The following is a 21,149-nucleotide window of genomic DNA, read 5'->3' on the forward strand; positions in this document are numbered from 1 at the left end:
TTCGGTTCTCCATGCAGCAGAGGAATGCTTTGAATATTTAGGCAGAGTCACCTCGAACCCTTTGCTCAGAACCGTTCACAGCCCTCCCATCTCCTTAGGAATGAAAGTGCAGCTTCCCGGCAACCTACGAGGCTGTCCACGGCAGCCTTCCCCTCTCCTTCCCTGCTCCACCCCCCCACACCCTGCGCAGTGGACACTGCGCCAGCCACCCCAGGGCCTTGGCACCTGCCGTTCCTACACAAAACGCTCCCCTCCTGCACCTTCTCCATGCCTGGCTCGCTGATGCGAGCAGTGCCCTGCCCACACCTGCAGTATCCATGCACCTGCCACCTTCTCTGCCATGCTCGGCACTCCCTCGGGCACCACGTGCTCACCCACTCACAGGTGAGGGTTAGGGTCTTGCTGTGTCCCTGGCACCAGTACGGTGCCTGGGATAGGGTGTGGCAACTCACGCAACTCACGCAACAACTGAGCTCCATGGCAGAGGGGATCCAGACCCTAACCCCACCCCAGGCAGGAAGGCCACGCAGCTCCACCCTGGCACCCAGAAGCCTCACCTGGCCTTCTCCCACGTACAGGACGGCAATCTTGTGTGTGTCGTATGATGGAATCTGGTCGAGAAGCTGCACTGACCGCTCGAAGGACTGTAGCCACAGAGCCCTGCCTGAGCCTTGGGTGGGGGCCGGCCCCTGCCACCAGCCCTGAAGCCCCAGCCAAATTCCAGTCCAGGGAGGGCGCTCCCCCACCCAGGTAGCCGAGAGCTAGGGCAGCCCACGGTGCCCCCCACCAGGCTCCAGGGGGACCTGGAGAGAAAGCACCCACCTCATTGGGTAGAAGGATGGGCTTGTTGGACTCGTCACCAAAGAAGGGTGAGTGGTAGAGCTGCAGGAACACAAAGCTGTCGGGGAGGGACAGTGAGTCTAGGCCGGGAGCTGCAGGCCAGGTCGGCGTCGAGGCCAGTTCTGTCTGCCCACACTCAAGGCGCAGGCCTGAGCCTCTTGAGCACCACGTCCCCGTGGCAGCTCCTGCCCCTGAGGGCAAGGCTCACCTGGGATTGATGCCTGGCACCTTCTCAGTGTTGGAAGCCCCAGCTCTGCTCCTGAAGGCGTCCCGCTCTACCCTCTTGCCTCTGCGTGACGGGGCTGAATCAGAGATGGTGTAGCCTCTGGGCCGCAGGCCACTGGGGGAGCGGGGGCAGCTGGAAGGCAAGGAACCCTCGGGCTGTGCGGGGCCCTGGCCCTGGTTCTCTTCACCTGGGGCTGACCAGGAGGCACCCACCCCGTCCAGAATCCCGGACTGTGACCGGGCCTTGGCCTCAGGGCTGAGCCGGCCAACATCAGACTTGTCCCCGGGGTCCCCGAGTATGTCCTGCAGGGTCTGCAGCTCAGGGGAGGAGCTGGACTTGCTGAGGGGCTGGGAGGGCTGGAAGGAGAGCTCCACAGAAGGCCGGGCACCCTCGGAAGAGACAGCTCGTTCGATGGGGATCCCTCCGGCAGCCAGCTCCTCTGCAGGGAACTTCTCCTCCTGGCTGGAGCTTGAAGACGACTGCCAAGAATGAGTCCGCAGGGCCTCCATCAGGAGGGGTTCACTTGGCGGCGACGAAGCCCCCCACCTCCCAGTCAGGGCCACAGAGCTCCTCAGTGGCCAGTGGATGGCCCGCCTCCTCACCCCCCCCCAGGATGGCCCTGGGCCTGGGCCCCACTGAGCAGCAGAGCCCAGCACCCGCCAAACCAAAGGATGCCAAGGGCAGCGACCAGCTATCCTCCTACGGGGCCCGCTGGGAAAGCCCAGACTATCTGCGCGGGACAAACTTGGAAGGACACGTATCCGTTTTTTAGGTGAGAAAAGAAGAGAAAAGCCTTGCCAGAGTGCATAGCAAGTCCAGAAGCCACAGACGGAGTGAGCAACCCCACAGCGCCCCCGCGTCCCAGGCTCCCCCATGCACTCACCCTGCTGTAAGCTTCCGCGCGGCCACAGCGCCGGTCTGTGCCTAGTGTCGCCTCGAAGTCCTCCAGCTCCGTGTGCTCCACTGGCAGACTGGTCTCGCTTGAATTTCCCTCCTCCAGAACCACCGCAGAGTCTGGGAGGACACGGATGGGGCTACTGGGAGCTAGCCCAGCCCCCGGGGGGCTCACATGGCCTCAGGGGCACCAGCCTCTCCCCAACGAGAGCACACAGTGGCCCCCGACAGAGCCTCACCTAGGGCCTTCCTGGCCTGTGGCTCTAAGCTGCCCACACCCCATCAAGTCAGCTGGAGGAGGGCACTCAGAGGGGCCCGGGCGCGGCCCCTGAGACAGGGCGTTTCCAACACCGGCTCCCCGGGGCCTGGGGTGAGGGGTATCTGGCTCCTGGGATCCCGCCCCTGCTGCTCCAGCGAGGTAAACGGGCAAGGGCAGCACAGACCCCATGAGGGAGAAGTCCTGCCTAGGACAGGGCCTGAGCTCAGGAAGAGGGGCGCACCTGGACCAGCCCTCGGGAACAGGAGCCCAGAGTTCCTCACTAGCCGGACCCGAGGAAAAGCCTGACACAGGAGAAATCCCTGTGCGCACAGATGGGAAGCGCATTCCCGAAAACAGAGGTGCACCATTGGAGCCCAAGCCAAACCCGGGGCTGGGGAGTGCTAAGGAGAGGCCACGACACCCCAAAGCAGCATTTCCTGTGCCGGCCCCAAAGCAGCATTTCCTGTGCCGGCGTCAGGGCAGGGGTAGGGGGCGTCAGGGGTGGGGCGCATCAGGGCAGGGGTCGAGGTGAGAAGCAACCGAGGGTTAGCACAGCCCGCGGCCACCACGCACACAGCCCCGGCACACGCACAGTCCGTTAGCTGCCTGCCACGTCCCGTCTGCACACCGCCCTTTCCAAACTGGCTCCCGGCCACATGGGGGGCCCAGGGGAGCCAGAAGGCTGTGCGAGTCGGCCCCTCCCTCCACCTCCCGCATCCGGGGCCTGAAGGCGACAGGCCATCCCACAATGAAGGGTAGACGCGGCCCAATCTGTGGGGTCACCAAACCAATCAGGCCACCAGAGGCCAGGGCCAGGCTCACCCCCAAGAGCCATCCCCCACCAGCATGTGGCTGAGCTGCCCACCATCGCCTCATTGGGCCCGTTGACACGGAACAGGGCTCAGCTCAGGGTACAGGGCAGAGGGGCCCGCCAGCCAAGCGCAGGCATTCCGCACAGACGTCCTCATGCGAGACGCAGCCCTGCTCAGGGGGCGAGCAGCGGCCGCGGAGGGATGACCGCATGAGGGGCGACGAGAGCAGCACGGGGCAGAGCGGCGGCAACGACCGCTTTCCTTAAAGAGACGTACGAATACCTGCCCAGGAAATGCTCCTGTGCAGCTTTCCTTGGCAACTGGACTGGTACAGGGAGGAGAAAGAGGCCACTGCAGGGAAACCGCGAGCGGCCAGTCAGCGGAAGGACAGACTACGCACAGTCGAGCGGAGAGGAAAGGCGCACAGAGCCCGAGCCTGGAGGGAGAGAGCGCAGGGCCAGCGGCGGCCGGCGGGCGGGCAGGCGGGCAGGCTGCTCATGGCCCACGAGGGCTCCGGCTCTCCGCGCTGCTGCAGGGGGTGTCGGGGCAGGGGCAGGGGGAATGCGCCCTTCCTCCTCACTGACAGAGGCCGCGGCCGCGGGGAAGGCCGGAGGGTGGCCGGGAAGGAGCGCACCAGCCTAGCCAGGCAAGGGCATGAGCACACGCAGGCAGGCTCAGGCTGTGTGCTCGGCGCATCCAAACCCAGACCCAAGCGCAAGTGCAGCTGCCCTCCTGGGGCCCCAGGTGCGCCCAGGGTAGTGCAGGGCACAGGGCGTGCGGGGCTCGGCCACAAGCACTCTGGATCACTCTGGACGTACCCGCCTGCCCCTCAAGTGGAAGATGGCCTGGCCTTTCCGCAGAAATGGGTCCTGCGCCCCAATGTCAGGCCGTGGCGGGGGCAAGGAAAGCTCAGAGACCCCTCTCCGGGGCGTCCCCACACCTCCACAGGACACGCCGGGTGGGGGCAGCACTCACCCGTGTTAGATCTCGGGGGCGGAGGGGGCTTGGCCGAGCCTGCGGCAGGCACCGACAGCGACTTGTACAGAGCCGTGTCACGACGCTCCTTGAAGCGCTCAGCGGCCATGAGCGCGTTGGACAGCTCCTGCAGAGGCATGTTGTTGATGTCCGACGAGAAGGGGCTGAGCGGGTTCTCCAGGCTCATCAGCCAGCTGGTGTTCCCTGGGGAGGGGCAGGCACCACCCCTTAGGCTGCACACCCGATGCCTCCCCTGGCCCTCCCCTCCCTGCGCCCCATGTGCCACCCTCTAGGGCCCATGCCAGGGGGCAGTAGGGTTCCTGTGCCCAACCAGGGAGTGACAGGGAGGGGGCTAGGCCCTAGGCAAGGCTTGCCCCCAGCACCCAGGTCAGGGCAGCGCCCGTGTAGCAGTGGCCCGCCTCACACGTGAGCACCACTCTGCACCCAAATGAGCTCTGTGCCCAGTCCAGGCTCGACAGAGGCATCTCCAGGCACCAGACGTGGCCACTGGGAAACCTGGACGGGGCACGGCCGAGGGTACTTCTGGGCTGTCCCTCTCCCCATAAGGCCCTGGGGCCCACACTCAGACTCCACTTCTGCACTGAGCGTCCTCCAATCCCGAGCCTCTCACCCTAACCCCCGACCCACCTCCCCTTGCCCCGCCTGGGCCTCCTCATCCTGTCTCCCACCTCCCCCTGCCTGCTCCCCAGCAAGAGCCAGGACCCGAAGCCCCATGCCCACCATCTCCTGACCCTGCCGGCCACGCCATGCCCAAGCAGGTGTTGGGTCCTGGGGCTTGGCTTACTGAAGTCCCTCTTTCAGCCTGAATACCCGTCACAGGCTAAGTTGTGTCCCACGAAATTCACGCGTTAAAGTCCTAACCTCCAGCAGCTCATTAAGGTAAAACAGAGCCACACGGGTGGCCCCTGGCCCCCTGGGCTCTTAGGAGAAGAGGAGACAGGACACCACCCCACACCGACAAACAAGCTCAGAGCAATCAGCCCTGCCGACCCCGTGACCTGGGACTCCCAGGCTCCTTCTGCTAGAGCCTCGGGCACCTGATCTCCCTCACCACTCCCCTCTGGGGACTCAGCTAAGGCACGGAGCACGGGCTCCCTCAGCCCCATCTGCCGCCACTGCCTCCTGGGGATCTAGAGCCCTCGCAGGGAACAGTCCCATGCTCACCGGAGTGGCGGAGGCCCCGGCGTGCTGAGCGCAGGCCCCCCAGTACCTGTAGGCCTCCGGACCAAGATCTCCGCCCAGCCCTGGGTCAGCAGCGGTACGTAGGCTGCCAGGCTCGTCTTCTCCTGTGCTGGGAACCGGGTGCCAGCCGAGGCCCTGTCAGACTTGCTGGCCAGCGCTGCCTGCGTGCCTGGGGAAGTGGGGCCACCCGGCAAGTGGGAGGCTGGAGTGTCCAGGGCGCCAACACGAAGACCGTGGCCCCCTGAGGAGGAGAGCAGGAGTGCTGGTGACCACCGCCTACCCAACACGGAGCCACCAGCACGGAGCCAGCTGCTCCACCCAGGGCCCAGGGCCACAGTCAACTCAGCCGTCCCCGGGCATGGCTCTCTTATGGTGTCAGCACAGGTGGACGCAGGGCAGGAAGAACGGGCCCCAGCAGCCGCCCCCCAGTCAGACGAGGGCTCATTCCAGCTGCAGCAAAGGGAAACCCCAGGGGCGAGCCGAGCTGAGGGCCAGGGCCGTGGAGCATTCACAGGAAACCCTGACCGTGAGAAACAAGCCCTGGGCAAGAAGGGGCCCTCCCGTCCTACAGATGGCTACGCACCCGTGGCCAAGGCTCAGAGACAACGCCCCCGTTATTCAAAAACCAGGACAGGCCTGAACTCCAGCACCTGGTCCCCAGGCTCCCAGGAGTCTTTGCGAGCACCCCCAGGGAACCCGGGAAGAGGCAGGGTGGGGCACAGGCTCACCGGACATGGAGCGGACCCGGTCCCGGGCGCCGCGGCACACCTGCTGCCCAGCTTGCGACTCCAGCTTGGCAGGTGCCTCCTTTGCCTGTCTCACATGCATGCCAGGGTCCGAGCTAAGGACAGAAGGGCCCATGCAGAGCGTGATCACGGTGCCTCACGGGCTCAGGACAGCCATGGTCAAGGCCTGCCGGGCAGGGGGCGCCAGGCACACTCACCTCAACTCGGGGCCACCTTGCTGATCTCCTGAGTCCAAGCCCAGCAGCGACCGGGTCCCCGTCCCCACGCTCGTCGTCACAGTGACAAGCTTGTTCCCAACCAGCCAGGTTTTGGTCCTGCCACCAGCCAGGAGGAACTCTCCCACCGGGGACCTGAAAGTATGGGAGCCTCAGCCAGGCCCAGGCCCAGTATGTGTGTGTGGGGGCCAGGGCGGGCCCACAGGGGCATCGAGGTGTCAAAGGTACAGTGACTGCGGCACGGCAGGCCCACCGCCTGCTGCCACGGCTTCCGAGTGCAGTCACAGCGGCAAAGCCGGGGCCTGGCCTCCCGCCCCGCCCCACGGGCCTGGCTCGCACCTCTTGGGGACTGCTGTGAAGTTGGAGAACACATATCTGGCCATCATGTCCAGACATGTTTCCGTGAGCTCCAGGTGGAGATTTTTCAAGTTGTCATCAGCCTGGGCCATCGAGTTCTCGTCAGCAGACCCCAAGCTGGCGCTTGTGAGGGACGTCTGGATCCTGCTGGAGGGAGGGGCCCCGCGAGGTCAGGGCCCCGAGGAGCGACCCCTCTCCCACCGGGGGCCAGAGCTCCAGGCATGCATGTGCTGGAAGGGCCGCACCCACAAACACCCCACCGGGGTGCACGGCTGGTCGAGCCACGGCCTGGCAAACCCCGCAGACCCTCCTCCCAGAGAGAGGAGGCGCAAGGCCTCACGGGAGAGACCCAGGCCCACTCGTCAGAGCAGAGGCTTAGGAGACAGGGCAGAGAGCGACGTCCCCTCACCGAAGCACAGGAGAGTTAGGGGACGCTTTGAGGCAGAACGGTTTAGTCATGCAGACACACAGAGACCACGACACACAGACAAAGATTGCATTCTGCCCTCAGGGCCACCTCCCGGTGACAGGGAGGGTCTGGGCTTCGTGTGCAGCTCTTCCCCCTCAACTCAGGCCCCCTGGGATCAGCACACACCCACGGACCCGGAGAAGAGGCTCTCGTGGCTCTGGTTCGGATACCAAATTTCACAGCCCCTTTGCCACATTTGGCTTGTGTTAAGGAACTGGCTAAAAAGAGCAGAGAGCCTCGTCCCCCTGCGCCCCCGTCCCTCCCGGCCAAACCCCACTTGGCAGAGGCCAGCCCGAGGCAGGGGCCTGAGCCAGGCAGCAGTGAGGAGGTGGGTCTCTGAGCTTCGGACTCCGAGGCCTGAGGGGGCTTCCTGGGGAGGAGACAGCCCCCCACCCTCAGCTCAGTGCAGCCTAGCCTGGTCGGCGCGAAGCAGTGACCCCCAAGAGCCCGTACCTGCACTCAGACGCAGCGGGGAGAGGTGACCCAGGCCGCGCCCCCGCCCCCCAGGCCAGCCCCCACTCCCACTGCCCTACAGAGCCTCCCGTTCCCCTTCAGCCACAAAAGAAAGCAGCCCTTACTGCTAAAAGAAAGCTCAAGAATATGGTGTCACTTGAGACGATATGAGAGCCAAACCCTAGAATGCGTGCCCCCCCCAACCTGCGTGGGCGCCGCTTTGATACACGAAGGCCCCTTACCTCCGGGGACAGGCCTGCAGGCAGCTGCCACCGGACGCCTGGCTTTCTCAGAGCTACCGCCCTGCTTCGGGCTCCCGGGCCAGCTTCTGAGGATGCCATGCAGCCAGCCCGGGCTCGAATGAGGCTTGGGGACAGAATGCAACCTTTCCACCCCTCACCTCCAGGCTCCCCTGGACCGAGGGCTGCCGCTCGGGCTCTCCTGCAGCTCCGGCCAGGGAGGGCGTGGGCAGGCGACGAGGTCATGCAAGCAGCCCCATGCACCGCCACCCGGGTGCTCCCGCCTGGCAGCGCCACCTCTCGGGCCAAGCTCCAGGGCCTGGCCCCCCGCCCGACAGAGCCCACTACCTGCGGACCACATGTTCAGACACACTGATGCTGCGGCATCGGAAGGCCTCGGCGGCAGAGCTCTCTTTGAATTCTTTCACGGGTGGAGAGTTATTCAAGCCTTGTTTGGGGGGTCTGGCTATCCTCAAACTACCAGGTGAGGAAGGAAGGCCCAAGCCCCAGAGAGCCCAGCTCCCGGGAGGGAGAACAAGCCATTGGAGGGATGAGGAGGAAAGGTCACAGGCCACAGGGTCAGGATGGAGAGCCCGCGGGTGAGATGAACAAAAAATCATGCCAGAGGCCAGTTAGCAGGGGGAAGAAACAGAAAACAAAAATGCATGAAAATACATCTTATAAACATGACAGAAAAAAGTAAGGCTTCACGCATGGTACCAAAACAAAAAACATCAGTGCAAATTAAACGTGGATGGAACGCACCACACGGCAGATTCCAGCTGTGCTGACCAGGCGTCCCACCTGCCCCACGGGCGGCCAGCACCACCCCGCGCAGGGGCCAGCACGCCCTGAGGCCCCAAAGGTCGCCATTCAAAAGGCCGGTTCTTAGCCCCAGGCCCCTGGCGCCCAGCTACTGGGGGTTTGAGAAGCCAGCTTTCGACTTTAGGTCACACTGACCTGGTCATTCTGGAAAATGCCGTATCCCCACCAAGGGAGAACTGAAAAGCTTGGGCAGGAAGATGGGGACAGAAAGAGGAGCTGCCGTTCGTATGAGATGCACACAAGACACGAGGCCCAGCACAGCTCAGATCTGGTACCAGCAGCCACGGTGGTCCAGAGGAGCGAGCCCCCGGATCAGCAATGGCTGGAGAGCAAGCTCAGGAGGGGTGGCGCCAGCCCGAGGCTGGGCTGACCGCAAGGCCCCGAGCTCGTCCCCATCCAGGCCAGGGATTCAGCCTCTCAGGAGCCACGGCTGCCCTGATGCAACCCTCGGCTCATTCAGTGGAGTCAGACCCAGGCCTCGGTGCCCTACACCTAGCACCCCGATTCCCTCCTCAGCGAGTCTGCACTCGGGATGCAGGCAGGCCCGGCCACAGCCCAGCCCCGGGCCTGGCTGGGCAGGGAACAGCTGCTCCTCCAGCTAAACGTGGGCGTGAAGGGCCCGACCAGGCCCTGCCCGGCCTCTACACCAAGACCCCCGGTGCCCAGCACGGTCCGCATGGGGGAGAGCCCGAGCCTCATCCCATCACTGCTGGCTGGCCTCGGGGCAGCTGCTCAGCCCAGGCCCTCTACGCACCATGCCAGCGACAGGCCAGGCTTGCAGCCCAGCCCCAGCCCAACCCAACACTGGGCACGCCCCCTGCAGGCCCGCACCTCTTGGGCCTCTCGTTGAGACTGGTGCTTCGTGCTCTGAAACTGTCCTTCTCGGGGGTGTCATCAAAAGACAGGAGGACGTTGGAGCGCAGGCCCTGGCAGGGTGGAGCAGACCTGAGCCACGGGCCGGGGGGCCCACCCCCACGCCTGCAGCGGATGGTGTCTCAGTAAGCACCGCACCCAGTAACGCCCATCCCGCTCTCCCTTGACCGTCACCCCACTCTGGCCATGGAAGCCAGTGGCAAAGTGGGTCCCACCCTAATAAGGGGTTTGGTGTCTGCTGGCCTACCTTAGTGATATAAGGAACAAAATCCTTCCGGAAGGGCAGGCGGCATCTAATGAACCACATGGCTATGACATGATGGGCCAGGCACACGATGTACTGATTGAACCTGTAGGAAGGAAGGGAAGTGATGCAGCCCCGACCGGGGTCCCGAGACCACCGTGCCTGGAGCCACGCATAGAAGAGAGGCCCATTCTGGGTCAAGGACCAGCACGGCGGCCCCACTTCTGCACGCAGAGGCCTTGGGCGTGCCCAGCTCGCAGGCAGCAGGGCTGGGCAGCACTTACTTGGAGGGATTGGTGTAGGGCAGGGAGATGGCAAACACACTCGCGTACTGCTCTGCTGCGAAGTTCCTGTACAGGTGGGGCAACCTGGCCAGCGCTGCAACACCAGAACACAGCGGTGAGGGGACCTGGGCTACTTCTGAAAGGACCTCAAACAGGACCTTTCCTTGACCCTGGGCGCTCTATTCCAAAGGCTAGGAACCTATGTCCCCAGGCCAAATCCAGCTGGCGGCCTCCCCCTGGGTCACCTGTGAGCTAAAGATGCCTTTCACATCTTTAAAAAGCTATAATAAACAAGAATATGCAGCAGAAGCCATATGTGGCCCTCTGCAGAAGTTCTGGTGGCCCTGCTCCGCTCCTGTCGCCCGCCCTGCTGAGGGCCAGACACGCAAGAGCATGCACTGAGTGGGCGAGGCACCCTGAACCCTTGGAAGTCCCTCCAGGGTGTGGTGTGTGCGGAGGGGAACGGAGAGGAAGCTGTGAGAACCAGGCCAAGGGCAGGAGCCAAGGAACAGGAAGGCTTCTGTGCTGTTTAAAATGACCCTCAGGGGACGGCTGGGTGGCTCAGTGGTTGAGTGTCTGCCTTCAGCCCAGGTTGTGATCCTGGGGTCCCGGGATCAAGTCCCACATCGGTCTCCCCACAGGGAGCCTGCTTCTCCCTCTGCCTGTGTCTCTGCCTCTCTGTCTCTCGTGAATAAATAAATACAATCTTTAAAAAATAATAATAAAATAACAATATTGACCCTCAGGATAAGAAATGAGCCAGAAAGGAAAGCATTCAAGGCCCTGTGGCAACAGAGAGCACATCCTGGGTACCCCGTGGAGATGCTGCACCAAGCTGTACCCGGAGGGGTCACATGAGGTCAGGGTTCGCACAATGACCGTGGGCAGGGTGCAGCCCCAGCCCCAGGGGCCCACTCCACACTCACACAAGCGTGTGTGCACACAAACGCACAAAGACGAGCAGAGAGACGCTTACTTGACAGGAACTCGAGGAGTGGAATGGCCATACTGGCCGTGGCCGAGATGTGTGTGAGCTTCACGACCAGGACGGGAAGCGCCTTGATGATGATGTCAGGCATCTCCACGCTGCAGATGGCCAGGGCCACCACACACTGGCTGGCGCAGCGGTAGATCAGGCCTTGCTCCAGGCAGTACACCATCTCCCGCTGTGGGACGGCACAGGTGCCTCAGGCCGGCCTCCCCACCCCCACCCCGCCCGCAGACAGGCTCGGGTCTAGTAAGCCAGAGCCTTGTCTCCCCGCGCCCACTCTAGCGTGTTTTACAGAGGGGAGACCGAGCCTTAGGAAAGTTCGACATCTTGCTCCAGGGCCTTGAACCCCTAACCAGCACAGCACCAGGAGCCGACCCCTCCTGAGGTGATGACACAGTGGGGCAGCTCTGGCCAGGTGCCTCCTGACACTTCCAACCAGCAGGGCCAGCAGGACCCCAGAGCCAGGACACACTGGGCCCATGACCCCTCTGCTTATGGGATTCCTTCCCCAAGCCGGCTGGCCTTATTATGGGGTGGTCCTGCTTGGCACAGCAGGCCACTGGGCCCGCACTCCTGGGGGCAGCTTCCTGAATGAAGACAGCAAACTTTACCCAGCGGGAGACGGGGAGCAGCTCAGGCCACGGCCTCAGGGCCCACGGATGATTTCAGTTTCCTGTACTCACCCCAGCCCTCAGAAACACCTGGGCTTCCAGGGCTCTCAGGGGAACTACAGCCAAACAGGGCAGAAGGGGGCAGCAGGCCCAGCAGCACAGGAGCCGCTGCAGCCGGGGAGGAGGCGGGATGCCCAGAGTGCACTCCCGATGCTGCTACCATCTGCGCAGCCCCCCTGCCGGCTGTGACCTAAGCGGACCAGCCCATCTAAGACCGCAGTTCCCTCACCCACTCAGGTGGACTGACCAAGAGGCATCGGGACTTGAACCGCCGCAGCAGACATGCCCAGCGGCGCAGTCAAGGAGCTGCCGTGTGCCCGCTGATGGCAGAAGTGCGGGCAGGTGGAAGTCAGGCACCCTAGGCCCTGCTGCCGGTCTCTTAGAAGAGGCCCAGCTCTGCCGAGACGCTTAGCACTTGTCCTGAAGGTAAGCAATGCTCCAGAAAGAAAAAATGCCGCTGCGTGTGGAGGGGCAGCACAAGGCCCGCACCCCCCAGAATGCAACTCAGGAGCGCCAGCAGACACCGAGGTCTGCAGTTCCAGGCTGGGCCAGCCAGCAGGGGTCCAGCAGCCACACGGGGAAGCAAAGCCAGCTCCCCTGGTCCTGGCCCAGCAGCCCCCAGGTGACAAGGCCTAGCCCATCTAGCGGAAGCCAACGTCCCGTGGCCCAGACTTCAAACGCCAGCGCTCCCAGGCCGGCCTATCCCTCTCCCGCCTGGTACCTGTCTGGTTTTGTCCAGGTAGTTATGGTAAGAGATGAGCGCCGTCAGCACAGGGACCACAGCCAGGTGCAGGTCGGTTCTGGAGAACCCTTCCGGGGTGCCTCGGAGCCGCTCCAGAGTTCTGGGACCTGAGAGCTGAAGACGGCAGCTCAGAAGGGAGCATGCCCGACAGCGAGGCGGGGCCCACCGCCAAGCGGCCGAGGGCAAGGGGGAAGCAGGGCTCAGGAGCCGGGGGGGCCTTCCTACTCCCTTCTCTGGCCCAGAGTCTGCCTTTTCAGGCACGCTGGAGGGTACCCACCCTGACAGGCACAGGAGACCCCAGCGAGGAAGGGAGGGGGAGGATTCAGAGTACCATCCTCGGGTGGTGAGTTCAAGCCCTTGGCTGCAGCCTCTGACTCCTGTTCCCACACGGGAAAGGAAGGGCAGGGGCCCCAAAGGCACCATGGGCCTGGCAGGCGAGGAAGGAAGGCCCCGCCGCATGAGGCGGCCTCACCATGGAGCAGAGGGCGGAGGACAGCTGGTCCACGCTGCAGGGCGAGGTGAAGATGAGCACCTTATAACGCAGGGACTCTGGCAGCTTGCTAAGCACGAGCTTCAGTACCTTCCAGTCCACCTCCTGCAAGCAGAGGGGCTGGTCGGGGGGCTGGGTGCACCCAGGGGTGGGACGGCGTGCTCTTGGGCCTGCAGCCTGGTTTGCAGCTGGGCAGCTAGTGGCCTCTGGGCCCGCTCTGTCCCTGCAACCTCCGGAGCTCATGCTCCTCTGGGGAAGTTCAGTCCTGGGCCCTCCAGACACCAAGTGAGCCGGGGTGGGGGGCCCAACCCACACAGCCAGTGTCCCCCCCACTCCCCCAAGCGGGCCATGGGACTGCAAGAGAGGAGCCTGCATCCCAGCTCAAAGGGAAAACAGCACGTGCTCCTGAGTGACCCAGAACCCAGACGTCCACTGCAGGACCTAAGGCCACCCAGGGCCACAGCAACGAGGAGGACGTGGTGGTGGCCCCCCCAGCCCCGGAACTTCCCTGCTAGCTCCTCCCCACCTCATCAGGGAGGCCACCGCCTGGGTGACACCAAGGCCGTGAGTCTTCCAAGCCTCTCCCCAAATCCCGCCTGTGACCCAGAGGCCTCGAAAATCTCATGGGACATGCCCCACGGCCCCTTTCAGTGCCCCCGGGAAGCCGCTTCCCTGCCTGCAGCCTGGAGGCCTGACCTAGGCCAGCGCACGCTGTCCGGCCCCGCAGTGCCACACACTGACTACGTTGCCTCTCCCCTCAGACCGTGTGCGGAGGCCTCCACCCCCACACCTCCGCTGCCGGGACCACACCGACCCTACCTGCGGGCTCGGCCTGTTCCTGCCCCCTAGAGCCTCTCCTGCCTTTCAGGGCCTCACCCGGCCCTCCAGGTGCCCCCAACCACAGCTGACCACACCCCTGCTCTCCCACGGCGAGTCTCTGCTCCCGAGGCACACCCTCCCATGACTCCAGGTGTCTCACGTGACCACCTCATCCCAAAGCCGCCTCCCAAAGGCAGGAGTGTCTCCTCCGCTCCAGGCTCAGCTCTGCAGAACGGGGTAACCCCAGGGCAGACGCCGTGAAGGCCAGCAGCGGACCCTGCCACCTGCTGCGGAGGGACCCAGCAGCTCACCAGCTTCAGGCACTGCAGCAGGACACGGAAGAGCAGGGAGTAGGGCAGGGAGCCAAGCCGCACGGCGGGGCCTGCGGGCGCAGGACCAGGAGGCCCCGTGGGAGGTGACAGGGGGCCACTGGCCTTCTTCTCTGAGCCTCTCTCTGGCTCCCTATGGAAGTGAGTGAGACGGGCACTGAGGCCAAGGCTGCGGGCGCCCTGCCCACCCCACACTGTCATGGGGACCCTGCGGGACGCCCCTCGGCTCCACGGCCCAGGGCTGGGGGGCACGGCTGACACGCACATGGCATCGCAGACGCAGTAAGGGCTGAACCTCACGGCCCCGTCCTTGCTGGGCAGGCCGAGGCGGTGCAGCGAGTCGGCCCTCAGCAGCAGTAGAAAGTCAAAAGCCTGCGGACAGAAAGAGATCCAGCAAAGCCAGGATGATGCCAGCCCATCCACTCACACTCATGCATCCCTGGGAAAGGCCCTGCCCACTGACAGCAGACACGTGCCACACCACCGTGTCTGCAGCGTAGGGGGAACCACACGGGCGTTCATGGTGCCCGGGGAGGTGCGCAGTTCCCGCTGTGGCTGGGCCACAGTGTGGCCTCATGCCAGGGCAGCTGGGCCTGTGGCCAGGACATGGGGAAGGCACACCCCACACCCTGGCTGGGCAGCACCACCCGGCCCCAAGGCCAGAATACAGGACTGCTCAGGCCCCATCGCTTCCTCCAGTGAACGATAGGTCACATAACCGGGCTGCCCAGGTGACGGGGGCTGCTTCACAACACACAGGCTCTAGAAGGGACCAGGTCCCCCGTCCCAGTGACCTCCACTCAGCCTGGCGCCAACACCCACAACGGCAGCCCCAGGGGAGACAGGGCTGTGCGCCACCTGAAAGCGGTGTCGTCCTGCCTCCGCCCCGGCCCCCGGCCGCCTCGTGGCTCAGACCGGCAGGTTCAGACGCACACAGACTGCAGAGGGAGGGATGGTCTGGACAACTGGCCACCTCCCCGGCATGAGGTCACTGTGGTCACCACCAGGACCCCAGGAAGCTGCCCACAGCCTGAAGTGCAGCCGGAAGGACTACAGCCGCTGACAGTCCCCCGGCCCCGTCATACCTGCAGCCGGATGCTACTGGCAATGGGCAGGGTATAGCTATGCTTGTAGTGGAGCTGGATGTGGCTGACGAGTGTCTCGTACACGCGCATCGCATGGCTGGCAGGCAAGGCGTACAGCTTGGTCTACAGAGAGAGCATGCCGGTCACTTGGAGGGCAGAAGGCTGAAAGGCAGCCAGGGAGCCCAGGACAGGGACCAGCAGCCCCGCAGTGACTGGGCTCTCTGGAGTGGCTGCTGCTCTCTAGAACGCACTAAGCCTTCAAGCCACTAAGTCCGCCCCAGGGACTTCATCCCACGGATACTTCCAAGTGCACACTCTCGGTTATGGCAAAAAAAAAAAATCAGGAACACGTTCGTGTCCGTTACAGAGAATCTGCTGATACATCAGGAAAACCTGTCTAACGGTGCACGACTTAGCAGGACGTGCCACGTGACCCATGAGCTGAAAGCACATTCTCCCTGCCACTGGCAGAGCAGGACAGACCAGGGACAGGTGAGGCCCCGGGGTGCTGGGCAGGGGGCTTGTCAGCGTGCCATCCACCCAGTTGCTGGGCTGCCGTCCCTGCTGCGAGCTCCTCCCTACCCCACCTTCCCGACAGGTGAGCCCAGGAGATGCCAGGTGAGACCCTGGGGGGTGGGGGGTGGGGCTGTGGGGTGGGATGGGCCAGCCAGGAGCAGAAGTAGGGAGTCCAACCACAACCAGAGGGACCCCTCTATGGTCTGTGGTACTCCTGAGGCGAGCAGCAGGGCCTTAAAATCCAAGTCACTGCTATTCTTAAAGAAATATTAACCAAAAAAAAAAAAAAAAAAATTGGAGGGAAAGGAGTTGGACACAAGGCTCGGGCCGATTCGGCAAGGGCAGCAGGGCACCTGGCAGGAAGGACGGATGGATTCCAGCTCTGAGCTGCGTCCACGCTGCCTGCGTGTTTCAAGCGGGTACACAGATTATTTTTTAATTATGTAAAATGAGCAATGAAACCGCCTGGCCTGGGACTTTGCCTCAGCAAACAGCTTGGTTCTGGGGTTCCCGCTCCTGAGGCACTGGAATCCACGTGAGGGCGACAGACCACCCTCCTGCTTCCCTGCGGCAGGGGTCTAGTGACGGGAGCCATGGGGGGCTGGCCAGCTTTCCACAAACATTTCAAACTTCCACACCAGGAAATAACTATCACTTGCAAGTGCTACGAGAAACTATGTATCCTCAGACGTTTTACAGACAGAAATGTTTGAGGCAAAGGATTCAAACCCTAAGTGATAGGGACCCCTGGGGGGCTCAATGGTTGAGCATCTGTCTTCGGCCCAGCGCATGATCCCGAGGTCCTGGGATCGAGTCCCACATCGGGCTCCCTGCATGGAGCCTGCTTCTCCCTCTGTGTCTCTGCCTCTCTCTGTGCATCTCTCGTGAACAAATAAATAAAATCTTTAAAAAGTAAAAATGCTAAGTGATACTGACACTGGCAAGTGAGGGTGAGTGGCACTGTGACACTTTGAAATCAGTGAGAGGCAGGGCGGCCAGCAGCAGGGCCCAGGTGGAGGCTGGCTGGGGGTGTGACGGGAGGTGGCCACAGCCCCAGTGACCCTCAAGGGCCCATGGGTGCCCAGGAAGCCAGCCGTGCAGCAGGAGAGTGAGCACGGTGCCACAGCAACCTGGCACGGAGAGCACACACCAACCCTCTGACCACAGTCTCACCCACGATACACCAGGTACTCTCTCTGCTCAACGAGAAAACAGATGACCTCCGTAAAACATGAGCAGCGGATCTGAACACACTTCCCCAAAGAAGATCTACAAACAGCCAGCAGGCACCTCACCAGGTACTCGTCACACTCATCAGACCACAGTGAGCACCGTTTTATGCACAATGGGAGGCGTGCTGGTGAGGACATGGCGCACACGCAGCACACACTGCTCCTGGGGACGGAGTGGCCCCGCAGAGACCGCCTGGCCATTTCTCGAATCAGTAAGCACAGGGATACCATCTGACCCAGCAAGTCTGCTCATACCTGTGCACCCAAGAACAAAAACCTCCCTCCGTCCACACAGACACTTGCACACGGATGTTCACCGCAGCAGGGTCCCCGGTAGAAGGTGGACACCTGGTGTCCATCAGCACATGAATGGATACGTAAATATGGCAAATCCACACAAGAGACTAGGGTCTGTACAAGTGAAGCCCTGACACCTGCTACCACAGAGGTGAGCCTTGAAGACCCAATGCTCAGAGGAAGAAGCCAGACACACACAAGCACATACTGTCCAAGTCCATGGTTGTGAAATGTGCAGAAGAGACAAATCCGTGAGATGCAGTGGCCTGGCGGTCGTCAGGGGCCGGGGTCCCTGGGGGGATGGGGAGGGACTGCTAATGGGTGTGGAGTTCCTTCTGGGGAATGAAGGCGTTCTAAAGCTGCAGTGATGGCCACACAACTCTGAAGATACTGAAAAATCCACTGAATTACACGCCTGAAGTAGATGAATCCTACAATATACGAATTACCTCTCTCAACAACGCCTTTAACGTCACCCCTCAAGCACGGGGCCGGGATGGATGGCCGCCCTCCGCGCCGCAGTGGCTGTGTGAGAGTGAGGGGGTGGCCCGGCATGGGGCATATCTGCGCACACTGGCCCTACAGCCCTCACGAGCTTTCCACACAGCGACGAGCAGTCAGGATGACACCAGGTCGCCCTCTGCGGCCCCCAAAGAGCGCCCAGGTCTCCCTGGCGACGTGTCCCTGCAGAGCAGCATTCTGAGAGGCAGCTGGTTGGCGCGCCCTCCCAAAAAAGCAGAGGCCCACCTGAAGGATGACCAGGAGCCCCAGGACAGCAGTCTTCACATCCTCTAAGGAGGCCGAGTACACCGCCACGTCTCTTTCCTCCAGCTCAGGGGGTGGAGAGAGAGAGCGGGCAATCACCTGCAGAGAGAAGGTAGGCGTTCAGCTCCCCGCTCGCGGCTCCCTGCGGCAGCAACACTCAGACCCTAAGCTTTCTCTTGTTTCACAAGAGCTGCACCTTACGCACCTAGGAACCACTCACAAAACATGATATATTTCAAAGTTAAAAGAAATACATCAGCCACAGCGCAGGCCCGGCCACAGCCCTGGCAACGCCGTCCTCGCTGCAGGGAGCCCTGCCTGAGATGCAGCCGACCGCTCTGCAGAGAACGGGGATGGAGGGCCCGGAGGCCGCGGTGCCTGCCTGGGGGGCTTCGCCACAAACAGGGGTCCCTCTGGCAGCCCAGGCACCCAGAGCCTGCGCTTCTGCGGCCCTCACCTTTTCCACAATGTCCAACAGACTGTTGAAGTGGTGGGTGTGGCAGCCTTCGGCCAGGTCCACCAGCAACTGGGTGGCCAGTTTCCGGACTTGGGGGTCTTTGTCCTCCGGGACATGGGAGAGCTGTGAGATGACCACCGAGCTGATCAGCTCCTCCTGTGGCAGCACAAGTCGGGGGAGGTGAGCCTCGCGCAGCAGAGGTGGGCAGCTCTAGAGGGGCGCGGCCCCCTGGTGGCCCAGCCCAGGCCCCGGCCCACAGGCCCATGCGTCCTGGCTTGCTCCAGCCCGCTCAACGTCACCATCAGGAACAATCCCACATGGCGGGGCCCTGTGTGCGTTGCACTGGGGCAGAAGACCTTGTCCCCGACATCATGGGGTCTGTTGTAACAGGCAGCATGACAAAAGCTTTCAGGGGCAAGTAGAAAGCTCTACAGCAGCAGAGAGCAGGACAAGATGGACCCTGCCATGAGGGAGCTGAGAACCCAGAGGGGCTTCCTGGAAGAGGCAACACTGAGCTGGATTCCAAGGGACGGAGATGCAGGAAAAAAGGCAGGCTAAGAGGGAAGCAGTGGACAGACAGGTGCTGGGAACACCGGAGATGCCAGGGAGGCCACCCTGAAGCACCACACAGCCTGAGGTGCATCTCCTGGAGGAAAGGGCACACAAACGTTTCTAAAGCACAGACTCTGGTCACGGCCCAAGGAAAGGATGGGCTGAAGAGAGGCAGGCCAGGCCTGGCACCACCGTGGTCGAGCCGGGACCAGAGAGTGTGATCACAAAAGCAAAAAGAAAATGTCCCCACATGAGACTCTGTTCAGAAGCTCTGTTCTAGGCCCTGAGCTGGCCCAAGATCCCGGGGTGGGGGGTGGGCGGGGGGGTGGGAACAGAGGCTCGCGGCCCAGCAGGGGCCTGGAGGAAGGAAGGCCCCAGTGCACGAACAGGGAGCCGGCCACAGAGGGGCGCTTGTGGGACCCCGAGTCTAGGGCAGACCCTGGAGGCTCACAGAGCCCACCCTTGAGCCCCCTGCCCCCAGGGCATGCGCCCTCCGCACCCCCACCAGGACCCGCACCTCATAGAACTGCCTGTTGATGAGCAGCACGAAGGACAGGACGTCCAGCACCTTGATGCGCACAGCACTGCGAGATTCGTTCCTGGGGGCAGGGCACACCTGCTGGGGCCGCGTGGGCAACGGGCCACCTCGTCCTCCACCAGGCCCCGGCTTGCCCGGCAGCCTGAGCCCAAGCCCGCTCGCCTCTGCGGCAGGTGAGGCCCAGCTCACCAACACCCACACCAAACACGGGGCGGTGGGGCAGGGAGCTCAGGCCTCAGAGACAGCGTCTTCCCAGACGTCTGCTCCACAAGAAGACGCGCAGGGGCCTCAGAGGACTCCGTCCTACTGGAAAACCAGCCTGCACCTGCTCCTTCCAAGGACGAGAGAGGAGAAGCCTGACTGACCAGGCCCCAGCTCCAGGCCCCCGAAGGCTCCCTACCTGAAGAACCTCTCCATCAGTAACTGCAGGTTCTGAATCCAGCCATCCTTCGCCGGGTGGATTGACTGAGCCCGGTACGTTATTAAGTTTAAGAGGGAAGACTCCTGGAGACGGAAACAGCTTGGCATTAATGAGCGGCTCTGCCCGCCAGAAGGTTTTCCTACGCTCATGCCCCATGCTGCTGGCCCTGGGGGCGGAGCTTGCTCAGGGACACCAGATAGGCCAGGCCAGGTGGGCAGAGCGCATGACCAAGGCTCCAACGGCAGAGTAAGAATTCATTTAAAAACCCACATAAGGGGGCAGCCCCGGTAGCTCAGAGGTTTAGTGCCGCCTTTGGCCCAGGGTCTAATCCTGGAGACCTGCGATCAGGTCCCACATCGGGCTCCCTGCATGGGGCCTGTTGCTCCCTCTACCTGTGTTTCTGCCTCTCTCTCTGTCTCTGTCTCTGATGAATAAATAAAATCTTTAAAAGGAAAAAAAAAAAAAAACCCACATAAGGGACGCCCGGGTGGCTCAGTGGTTGGGTGCCTGCCTTTAGCCCAGGGAGTGACCCCAGGGCCCTGGGACCGAGTCCCGCATCAGGCTTCCTGCAGGGAGCCTGCTTCTCCCTCTGCCTGTGTCTCTCCCTCTCTCTCTTTCTCTCTCTCTCTCTCTCTGTCTCTTGTGAATAAATAAAACCTTTAAAAAAAAAAAAACCCACACGAAAGCCTTGGCATCAGACTGTGCGTTGCTGGCACAAGCGCTCCATGCCGCCCGGTGAGCAGACGCACCAGGCAACAAGTCTCCGTGCAGCCGGCAGCACCTTCCCCCGCGCAGGTGGGAGGGAGCCACCGGTTAGGCTAGCACCGTCCCTAACAGACCCACACGCAGTTGGCCTGCTGACGCCCGGCAGACTTCCCTGCCGCAGCACACACCCCAGCAAAGCAGAAGCCTGCCAGCCCCTTGGTTCAAACTCAAGGAGAGCAGTTCCAGACCCACAGCCGCTTGCCCAGCAGCCTGACCTAAACCCCCCAGCAGGAGCACCAAAGGCCCCGCCTAGCCGGGGGAGCAGAGGTCTTACCGGCCTCTGGTCTGCACATCGCTCAACCAGCTCAAAGTATCTCTCCTGAGAGCCGTGGAACTCATTCTGATCACACAGCTCTTCCACTGTGGTCAGCAGGTCGTGCACGATGGCTCTGAGCTCCGGGCTGTCCAGGCTCTGCAACACAGTGACATCCACTCCCCTCAAGGACTCGGTCTCAGAGCCCTGAGCTCACACGAACTGCCTCCAGACACCGCTCAGGCCTTCCCGCTGGGACACGGGGTGAGGGGAGGCAGCAGCCAGGCTGCTCTCGCTCATCCAGGGAGGGAG

General features: G+C 62.8%; 1 protein-coding gene across 11 annotated transcripts in view; it reads right to left on the bottom strand.

Annotated features, from left to right (window-relative positions):
• Positions 1–21,149, bottom strand: part of TSC2 (TSC complex subunit 2) — a 33,117-nt gene that overhangs the window by 2,593 nt on the left and 9,375 nt on the right. For 5 of the 11 annotated variants that reach the window (XR_005360980.1, XM_038540745.1, XM_038540752.1 and 2 more), the window contains 25 exons: positions 20,859–20,996; positions 19,799–19,902; positions 19,378–19,459; positions 18,309–18,464; positions 17,834–17,950; positions 15,042–15,164; positions 14,222–14,328; positions 13,939–14,089; positions 12,791–12,913; positions 12,298–12,432; positions 10,891–11,080; positions 9,915–10,008; positions 9,634–9,736; positions 9,345–9,439; positions 8,037–8,165; positions 6,510–6,674; positions 6,153–6,305; positions 5,938–6,050; positions 5,238–5,450; positions 4,007–4,210; positions 3,314–3,382; positions 1,950–2,080; positions 1,049–1,545; positions 823–898; positions 558–644 (listed from right to left, as the gene is read on the bottom strand). Coding sequence is in view for 10 of the 11 variants with exons in the window: in XM_038540745.1 (XP_038396673.1) it covers positions 558–644; positions 823–898; positions 1,049–1,545; positions 1,950–2,080; positions 3,314–3,382; positions 4,007–4,210; positions 5,238–5,450; positions 5,938–6,050; positions 6,153–6,305; positions 6,510–6,674; positions 8,037–8,165; positions 9,345–9,439; positions 9,634–9,736; positions 9,915–10,008; positions 10,891–11,080; positions 12,298–12,432; positions 12,791–12,913; positions 13,939–14,089; positions 14,222–14,328; positions 15,042–15,164; positions 17,834–17,950; positions 18,309–18,464; positions 19,378–19,459; positions 19,799–19,902; positions 20,859–20,996 (3,555 nt within the window). In the remaining variant the exon portion in view is untranslated. The remainder of the gene's footprint in view (positions 1–557; positions 645–822; positions 899–1,048; positions 1,546–1,949; positions 2,081–3,313; positions 3,383–4,006; positions 4,211–5,237; positions 5,451–5,937; positions 6,051–6,152; positions 6,306–6,509; positions 6,675–8,036; positions 8,166–9,344; positions 9,440–9,633; positions 9,737–9,914; positions 10,009–10,890; positions 11,081–12,297; positions 12,433–12,790; positions 12,914–13,938; positions 14,090–14,221; positions 14,329–15,041; positions 15,165–17,833; positions 17,951–18,308; positions 18,465–19,377; positions 19,460–19,798; positions 19,903–20,858; positions 20,997–21,149) is intronic. The other 6 variants (XM_038540746.1, XM_038540748.1, XM_038540749.1 and 3 more) reach the window with 6 other exon arrangements.

Source organism: Canis lupus, chromosome 6 (assembly GCF_011100685.1).
Source record: "Canis lupus familiaris isolate Mischka breed German Shepherd chromosome 6, alternate assembly UU_Cfam_GSD_1.0, whole genome shotgun sequence".
Classification (NCBI taxonomy): domain Eukaryota; kingdom Metazoa; phylum Chordata; class Mammalia; order Carnivora; family Canidae; genus Canis; species Canis lupus.